A 10071-nucleotide genomic window follows, 5' to 3' on the forward strand; every position below is an offset into this window, starting at 1 on the left:
TGTAGTCCGCCAGTAAAACCAAAGAAGAAGAAGAAGCGCCGTAGCTTACCTACAGAACACAGAAGAAGAAGGCGAGAAGTCATGGCGGCTGACAGTTTGTAATGAGCGAACGAAAACAGTAAAGATTCTTGCAAGTTGGATTTACAGCGTTTCAACCAGGGCCGGGGATAAATCTCTGTCGCCAAGATGCAGATAACTTTGAAAACCCTGCAGCAGCAGACGTTCAAAATCGACATCGATGAAGAGGAGACGGTGAGAGTTGGGAACCATGGCATTTGTGAGGGGTGGTGAAGTGGGAGTCGGTTATGTCCTGGATCGAAGTATTTTAGTTATTTTCAAAGTTAACGATCTATTGCTAGGAGTGCTTTAAAATAAGTGATTGGGTTTAGATAGATTTAGATTCAGGATTATGTGGCTCACGTTTGACGCGGAACTTCAGACAGATTAGCGTCATTTATTAAATATCCGTTAGAAAAGTAGTTAATAGTATCAGCTTTTAGACGTAGCCCACTTAAGGTTCCAGATGGGGGGAAGAATATGAAAAGTTAGCTTTAGCTTTTACTGTTGTGAACTAGCGTGTTATGAGTAATTAACACTGTTAATTTTCTGTGAAATAAAAATCTAAATTAGCGGCACAATGGGGGCAGTAGAAGCTAATTAACGTTGTTAAATGTAGTTATAGCGTTTAGCTGAACGAAGAAATAAAAACTAACGGTCGTTCTTACTGAGGACTGATAGCAACTGTGACGTTACAGTTTCATAAAACTTTCAGTTTTGCTAATTTAACGCCAACCGTTCACTTTTACTTTCGACTAGCCTAACAATTTCATTTTATGAACTGGCTTGAGGTTTTATTTAAGCTCCGAGTGAGTAATTTGTATTCCGTTTGAGTTAGCTTAGTTGTCTCAGGAATGCAGAAGTGTCATGTGTCTCTTCATCATGACACTGACCACATGGATTTTATGATGGTGCACACTTTGGACTTTATTCGTGTCATACACTCAGGGGGTGGGCTAAATGGTGGCTGTAAAGTTTATTCATTTTATATACTAGTATTCTGCAAGGATCAGGAAAATTGTCACGATTCTTCCACAGGTGACGACATTAAAGGAGAGGATTGAGCAGGAGAAGGGAAAGGACAATTTTCCAGTTGCTGGACAGAAACTGATATATGCTGGTATGTTTACAGGCTGTTTATTGTTTTAACCCAACTTAAATCCTCCCATTTCTTGATAAGAGCTTATCATTTCTTTCCCATGCATTCAAAATCTACTTTTATTTTCAGTTGATCAATGGTTTACTGTTTAGATTAGATAAAACATTTAGAATTTGCTACCAGATAGCTGCCCTAATGTTGTATTTTATTTATTTATTGGATGTTAATCTAATTGCTGCAACTTGTTACACTGTTAAGTGCAATACGTTTGTGATGCTGATAGCTCTAAGACAGTAAGCACCTATCCAGTGATTTTACTGTTGAAATGGACGTTTATTCTCACTTTCCAGCCCTTGCTGTCACCTTGATGAGTGGGTGTAGATATGTTTAATCAAGCTATATCCAACAGTTTGCCTTCATGCTAGTGGTTTCTTCTGATTCATAATGAGATGATGTGTGCATGTGGTATTCTGTACAGTCATAAGGAGCCTAAATTGGTCTGAACGCCTGAAATGTGGTTCTGTGCTACAAGTTGATACACAATGCATGTAGCCTAAAGTGGGCCTACATTAAAATTATTACAAATTTTAAATGTTTGCCAGCTGAATACAAAGAAAATATAGTCTGCATCACAGCTTCCCTTTAATGGTTCACTGTAGTATTTATGCTATATTGTGGCAGAAAAGTTGACAGCTTCCCTTATAACCCAGCATGAAAAAATACTGAGCACAAGGTGTGGTTCATCTCCAGCAAAACTGCAGAAATCAAGGCAAAGTTTCCTTTTTTTCTTCCCAGCAGCAGCTCTGCTCACATCTCCTTTTAGATGTGAGCAGATTGTGCTCCTCCTTTTAGAGGAGCACAATGTGGCATTTTTGACAGCTGGCACACTCTGAGTAAACTGACGAATGTTGGAAATAGGTTGAGTTTAATAATAGACAGTATCAGTCAGTCAAACAAATCCTGCCTGGATCCCCCCCTCCGTTAGTTTGCCTTGGGACAGCCCTATTCATAACTTCTCATTATTGAAAATCAGAGCGGCAATGATCAGTTGATGAGTCGATAAGTCAGTTGACAAAATTAATCTGCAATCATTTTGATAATCAGTTCATCCTGTAGGTCTTTGTTAAGCAAAAATGGCAAATATTTGAAGGTTTCACGTTCTGAAATTTGAGAATTGGCTGCATTTTCTTTGTTTTACATCATAATTAATTGAATATCTTTCAGTTTTGGACTGTTAGTCAGACAAAACAAGACATTTGATGATGTGGTGGCCATTCATTGTTTTTTGATTTATAGACCAAACAACTGAAATTGAAAAATGATGGGAAGATTTATAAAGAGTGAAAATAAGTTTATTCCAGCCCTATTGGGAATTTAAAAAGGGGACAACTCATGTGTTTATATAAAAAAAAAAAGATATAAACCAGCCTTTAAACAGGATCAGGAAAATGTAATATATTGATTTTTCTCCTGCTTGACTATGCCCGTAGCAAGAAACCTGACTAAGAGAATGTCTGCTTGTCAGACAAATGAAAACGTTTGCCAGATTATAACTGCAAAGGTTGCAGCTTGAGTAAGCATAAGTGTTTCATGACCTGCTTACCACCATTTGTTTAAATAGGCTCTGCAGTTATCTGTCTTTCATAAGGTGCATTAAGATAACGCTTGGGGAACATGGGGGGAAAAAAACAAGCAATAAATATGATTTTTGTCAGTCTCAAAAATCCTAGTTATTCCACTATACTCTGTGTTTTCAAACAATAAAATATGACAAACTCCAGGGGACGTTGAATACATTTTATAGGCACTGTTTATATACAGACAGGTGACAAATTAAAGGAAAACATATATCACAAAAGCTGTCACTGTTAAGTTGAATAAATAAAGTAATAATAATAAATAAAAAAAACTTTCTGTAAACAATATCTGACATTGAAATAGGTAGCTCTTTCACCTCTCGCTCAGGAGCATCATCTAAATATTGCACATTCTGTAATCAATAGAACATTATTTACTGATATCCAGCATTTAGCTTACAGATTGACAAACCACAGAATTTTCAAAAAAGTGATAAATATAATAATAGAAATAAGAATATAAATGTTACACAAAATATCCAAATATTGCAATTCAACTGAGACATTTATTTGCTGATAACCAGGATTTTAATTTTTGAACATTTTTTTTCACCAAGGCTGCCACTTTATGATCAACTGCAGAACAAAACACAGTCTCCAAACAACAGAAGCCTTATGTAACACTTGTTTTCCTGAAATCTCTTCTTCTTCTCAACATTCACTGCGGTCTTTACAGATTTTTTTGACAATTAAACCAGCATGTCAACATTTGCTGGTTTCAGACTTGAACACTGACATGTGACTACATTTCCCCCAGCGCTAAACAGTCTATCTGACGGTGAACTCATGGCTGGTATGCGCAGGAATTTGCGAGCCGGTTCGCTCAGCATCGGAAAGTTAACGTTGCATACCTTCCACCAGGCCAGGGGCTCTTCCTCTCTATCAATGGTAGGCATCATCAGGTAGCTGTTCAGCTCAGTGTCCATGGCATCCTCTTAACTGCACAGGGGATGAAGCAGGGGGGCACAGCGCTGCTCTTTAAAGAAGCTGCCTAATGACCGCTTTCTCTTCTTCACAGTGGATGGCTCTGCCTCTGCTGCACTTTGAAGCATGGCATCTATGGTGCTGACACAAGCACTCTTCTGCAAAACACAGAGATGAGAGCTGTTAAGTTTTGCAATGTGATGTAGTTCAGAGCAACTGGGCATGTTTTGAAAAGTTCAAAAAATTGCCAATCAGTTTAATAAAAATACAATAACTCATATTGAATGTGGCATCTTGTATTCACTAAACTACACATAAAAACAAGACAGGTTACCTTTCTTGCCACCTGTTCCATTTCAGTCTTCACTCTTCACACTCTGTGGTGTCTGGGACATTGTCTGCGTTTATGTAGTTAATCTTGAATCTTGGATCAAGGAACAAAGTGATGTTCAGAAGCTCCTGTGTGGCTGGAACACTGTATTTATCCTCCATGTAGCCAAGGGCTCTTGACTTTATTGCCTTGGTAAGGTCAGTGTCCTCGTCATTTTTATCCAGAGTTGATGTTCTCAAGAGATGCGGGACTAGCTTTAGGTATGACACGCTTACATACGCTTCACCAGAGAGGGCATCTGTAAACCCCTGGAGAGGACGCAGGGCGTTGTTGATTGATTCAAGGACCTCTGTGTCCTGCCAAGTAGGGACCAGGGGACTCGTCTTCCTGTCTTCAGTCAGAACCTGAGACGAGGCCTTGCTCTGCTCCCATACCCTCATACCCCTTGAGTCCCATCTTGTGGGACACTCTGTAATCAACGAGTGCTCCGGCAGATTTAACTCTTGCTGTGCCTGAGTCAGTGCAGTCTTCTTTTTCCAAAGTGCTTCACAGAAAGCAATACAATCAGCAACAATAAGAAAAACAAATCATAAAGCAAGTAATAATAATTGTAATAATAATAATACATTAAATAATAATAACAATAATTCATATTTAAATAGAACTTATCATGCAAACAGTGCATCTCAAAGTGCTGTCAAACAATAATATCTAAAAGACAAAGGAGCAAAAACCACAGAGAGGACATCAAGCAAACATAACCAAACACACACACAGGGAGAGAGAGAGAGAGACCTTCCTACCTACACTGCAGCCTGAACAAAATTGATTAATCGTTCAGCCCTGTGTGGCTGACAGCACACATTTGATGACTGTGATGCTTATGCATTAGTGTAAAGGAAAAACAGAAGAGCAACTCTTCCTCAGGTGACTGAGAATGTCAAGGCAGTACGTGATCAGACTGCGTCAGCGAGAACAGTCTGTCGGCAATTACATAGAGAGAGATATTATAGTAGGGTTGCAGTGCATAAACCCCTCATTACAAAGATGAATGCACATTTGAGAGTTCAGTAGTGCAAAAATCATAGGCACTGGTTTACAGATATGTGGGGGGAAAAAAAGCGATATGGTCTGACAAGTGGATGAGTGCATATGTGGCGTTACACCAAGAGAACGCTGAAGAACGCTCTGAATGCTTGACCCCTACAGTGAGAGGATCTGGTGGCTCTGTTATGCTGTGGGGGGCATTTTGCTGGCATGGTTTGGGTCCACTTGTCCCCTTAGAGAGAAGGGTCACTGCAAATCAATACAAAGTTGTTCTGATCAATCACCTTTAACCTATGATGAAACATTTCTGTCCTGATGGGGGTGGCCTCTTCCAGGAACAATGTCCCAATTCATAGGACACGAGGGGTTATTGAATGGTTTGATGAGTATGTAAATGATGTGGGTCATATGCTATGGCCTTCACAGTCACAAGATCTCAACCCAGTTAACACCTATGGGAGATTTTGGACTGATGTGTTGGACAGCGCTCTTCACCACCATCACCAAAACACCAAATGAGGGAATATCTTTTGGAAGAACGGTGTTCATCACTCCAGTAGAGTTCAGAGACGTGTAGAATAAATGCCAGGGTGCACTGAAGCCGTCAGGCGGTGGCCCAACACCTTACTAAGACACTTTATGTTGGTTTTCCTTTAATTTGCTGCCCGTCTGTATATTGTATATGCATATTATAGCATTTTGGACAGTGGGGTTTTGCTTGACCTACTTCATTTATCTGATATATATATATATATATATATATATATATATATATTCACACACACAACAAAAGCAGTTCTTTACAATATAGCAAAAAGAACCAGAAACGGGGACAAAAGCAAGAGATTTAGCAGATCAGCTCAACAACCTTCTATTCAAAGATATAATATGACACTGTCTATTGTTAGATCACTGTGTGTTGTTTCAGAGTTCATGGCAGGTAATGTCAGTAGTATTGTGACTCATCTTTCTGTTTTTTTTTTTTTTTTTTTTTTTTTTTTTGTTTACCAGGTAAAATCCTCAGCGATGACACAGCCATCAAAGAATACAAAATCGATGAGAAGAACTTTGTGGTCGTCATGGTGACAAAGGTTCGGAGATTAGAAATAGTTTTAATAAATGGCAGTTTGTGTGTTGGTTGAACAGATTTTTTTGAGTGTTATGAGTATGAGCAAAAACTGAACCATGCTTACATTTGGTAACCTTCGCTTTCCACCGCAAACCACTTATGTCTATCAAGGCTGTTGAACACAGGAAAAAGTAGCTCACAGTGTTATCGCTGCTGACAGACAGCCCAAAATTAACATTTGACAGTTGGTAAGCAAATGAGTACTGTCAAGTGCTATTGGACAAGCTACATATTTTTATGTTTTGTTAAAAATTGACTTGCAGCCTAAAACGACCTCAGCTGCCTCTCAGCCTTCACCTGCCACATCAGCTCCCAGCACTACAGCCCCCGCAGCACCTCCCGCCTCATCTTCCAGCTCGGACAACCCAACAGAGCGTGTCTCTACAGATGACAAACCAGAGGAAAGGCAGTCCACAACTGCTGACCCACCTTCCACCCCTGTCGGGTAAAGATGGGTAGATGTTTGTCTTTAACTATCTATCTGATTTCAGTGTGTCTTGTTTTGAGCAGTGACGTGCAGATCATGCCTCACCCAAGGTCTGTTTTCTTTTGCAGAAGCTCTGAGGCTTCAACAAACACAAACTTAGTTGAAGAGGCTGTGTCAACTCTAGGTAAGGCTGCATTGGTATATATAATTTTGTGTGTGTGAATCTGGGATATTGGTTCAGTTCGGCCCACCTCTGTTTTTTTTGTGGATACCCATAGCGTGCTGACATCAATATATCTTAATCAACAATACAACAGCTCAGCAAAAACATCATCCCACAGTTCCCAGTGGCCACAAGCTCTTAACTTTGCAAATATTACTATGCTCAGAGCAAATACTGTTAGTCTTAATTATAATGACTGATGTAGCCATTAATGTCACTTTTCAGTAATTGAGGCAGGTTGTTTGTTTTTATTGTACACAGTAGAGAAATTTACCTTGACGTATGCTAAACTCCTATATGTGTCTTCCCCTGTTATGTATTAATATTATGCTCAACAGATGCAGTATTTTGTTTATTATGCTGTCATAGTAATAACTTTAACTGTATGCTGTTATTTTGTTTCATTAAATTGCCTTGGCAACACACACAAGTACGTTTAAAGATTATTTGTTTTCCACAGTTGTAGGATCTACTTTTCTGGTGGTCCTGACAGTTTTACACTTGTGTTTTAAATTAAATGATTCACACTTTTATGTTCAATACTAAAACTGTACTTAACATTAATTTGCAAGTATTGGGTCATTTATTATAAGGACATGATTGGACTTAAGTTCCTAATTTTCTGAAATGGCTTTAGATCTGGCCAAGCACAGTGACGTTCTTGACAAAATAAAAGTTCACAGACGAGTTAGTCCCACTATTTAAGTGCACTTGTGTGTCTGGTGTGTTCCTTTAGTGACAGGCCCATCATACGACGCCATGGTGACTGAGATGATGCTCATGGGCTACGAGAGGGAGCAGGTGGTAGCAGCTCTGAGAGCGAGCTTCAACAACCCAGACAGAGCTGTGGAGTACCTGCTCACAGTAAGAACCCTAGAAAATGTGTCTTAGATCAAAGTGCTGGATTGGTGCATAGCCTTGGGGTTTGGGCAATGTGTTGAAATGTAGGAATTTTAACTGTCCTACTTCACTTGTTACCAGACATGGCATGTTTATGCAAATCTCCCACCATCATAACCAGTTCTCAAAAACATTTAAGATGCTTCCTGAATAATCAGAATTCCTAAAATGTGTACATGACATGATCTAACCCACAAATCTATCACACAAAGTTATCTTTGTACAGCCTGTACAGTATATCTGGCATTTTTTAAAATGTTGTATTTCATGGCTTTTCTTATAGGGTATCCCAGGCAGAGATCAGGGCCATGCAACAGGGTCTGATGCAGTCGTGCCTCCAGTGAGTGGAGCTCCAGCTGTGTCTGCAGGCGGTATAACCGTCCCTGCTAATACTGGCTCTTCACCAAGCGCTGGGGGAGGTAAGAGGGCCGTACTCTCTGCGTATTTGCAGCAGAATCAATAAGCAAATGTTTGTTTCTGTAATTATCCTTCTGTGTCTGTCTTTTTTCGCGCCTGGCTTCTCACACGTTCCGGCTCATATTTCATCCTCTCAGGAAACCCTCTGAGTTTCCTAAGAAATCAGCCCCAGTTTCACGTGATGCGACAGTTGATCCAGCAGAATGCCGCCCTGCTTCCTGCCCTGCTGCAGGAGATTGGCAGAGAAAACCCCGAGCTGTTGCAGGTAAAGCACTCGCAGAGCTTGATACGTGTTAAATGGCAAGAATGTTGCCGTAGGTGTGGATGTGTTGACACATTTCTGATGGAATATGTTTCTGGTTTAATCAGAGTCATTGGAGCCACAAATTTTACACTTGAATTTCAGTTCACTCGTCTAAGAGGAGCCTTTGACAGTTGAGTAATGAGGGGTCTAATGAAAAACACTATTGAGTTGCATTATGGAAATTGTAGCTTTTTCAACTATTCTTTTGTAAGTCTGTCTCCTGAGAGTCCCCTAGCTTTATGGAAATGCAATACTAAATCACTGGAGTATCCCTTTAATATTTCACATAACTGGTGTTTTTCTTTCACTCCACTGAGAAACCAAATATATAACCAGAAATTATGCTGTTGTTGTTTCAGTTTTTGGCTTTTTTTTTTGTTTAAATACCAAGCAACAATTAACAGCTCCTATGCTTCTGCAGTCGTGCCTAAACTGTTCATTTACCACTGTAGGAGATCAGCAACCACCAAGAGCAGTTCATCCAGATGCTCAACGAGCCTAACCCAGAAGCCGTACCGGTAGGTGGTGGAGGCGGAGCAGGGGGAGCGGGAGGAGCAGGGGGAGCTGGGGGAGCCGGAGGGATGGGAGGTGATCCACCCGGTGGAGGTCACATGAGCTATATCCAGGTCACACCACAGGAGAAAGAGGCCATTGAGAGGGTGAGCAGGGAACACACTTAACATTTCCCATCAGTTCAAAGTTAACAAAAAGTACAGGAATACGATTATCATTATCATTATTCTGATGATGTTGTGAAAATCCTCACTTTGATTTTTATTCTTTACATAACAAGAGACTGATTAACATGAATCACACATTGTGATGTGCTTATTAGAGTATCGTTTGGCTAATTTGCAACTCTCCTCTCTCCCGTTCCAGCTAAAAGCCTTAGGATTTCCAGAGGGACTTGTTATACAAGCCTACTTTGCTTGTGAGAAGAACGAGAACTTGGCTGCAAACTTCCTTTTACAACAGAATTTCGACGATGATTAAAAGAGCCATTCTAATTTTGACTTTTTTTTTTTTTTTTTTTTCATATTTCTTCCTCTACTTTTTGATTGCTGATATCGGATACATGTGTTCAACACACCTTTTACATTTCACACAAGTTTTATTCACCACTTCCACATTCACCTCTCTTAATAACACTGGATCATTATCAGCTGGTGTACACAGACAGGCTGTTGTTTTTGATCAGTTTGAAATGGAAGAACAATTAAAGTACAATAACGTTGCATCAGAAATCACCTGTGTGCTATTGATTTTTTTATAATTACTTTAGTTAAGTTCAATGTGATTTTTTTTTTGTTTGTTTGTTTTTGTCTTAAGGAAAATCAATATGGCTTGGAATGTCAGTATACATGCACTCTTACTGTTTTCTTTTTCAAGTTGACAAGTTGGAGATAGAAAAATTACAAAGAAGCAGCATGAACAGCACTGGTTCTTTTTCTATTTAACATCCCTCATCTGCATGTGAAGCAACAGGATTGTAGGCGAGAGCTGTGTAAAAGACACAAGATAAGTCTGAACTGGAAGGCATATGTCAGAGCATTCTTACATGTATATAGTTAACATA

General features: G+C 39.6%; 1 protein-coding gene across 2 annotated transcripts; it reads left to right on the forward strand.

Moving 5' to 3' along the window:
• On the forward strand, positions 1-9739 carry rad23b (RAD23 homolog B, nucleotide excision repair protein). 2 transcript variants are annotated; one of them, XM_042395901.1, is made up of 10 exons: positions 1-252; positions 1096-1177; positions 6107-6186; positions 6488-6669; positions 6783-6835; positions 7611-7738; positions 8058-8193; positions 8329-8456; positions 8948-9154; positions 9375-9739. In XM_042395901.1, exons 1-10 carry the CDS (start codon positions 187-189, stop codon positions 9486-9488), a joined length of 1176 nt encoding a protein of 391 aa, XP_042251835.1. In that variant the 5' UTR covers positions 1-186; the 3' UTR covers positions 9489-9739. The 2 variants fall into 2 exon arrangements, with proteins under 2 accessions (XP_042251835.1, XP_042251834.1); XM_042395900.1 differs by having other exon boundaries at positions 10-252; positions 6780-6835.
• Positions 9740-10071: the final 332 nt, after the last annotated feature.

Source organism: Thunnus maccoyii, chromosome 19 (assembly GCF_910596095.1).
Source record: "Thunnus maccoyii chromosome 19, fThuMac1.1, whole genome shotgun sequence".
In the NCBI taxonomy this organism is placed as follows: Eukaryota; Metazoa; Chordata; class Actinopteri; order Scombriformes; family Scombridae; genus Thunnus; species Thunnus maccoyii.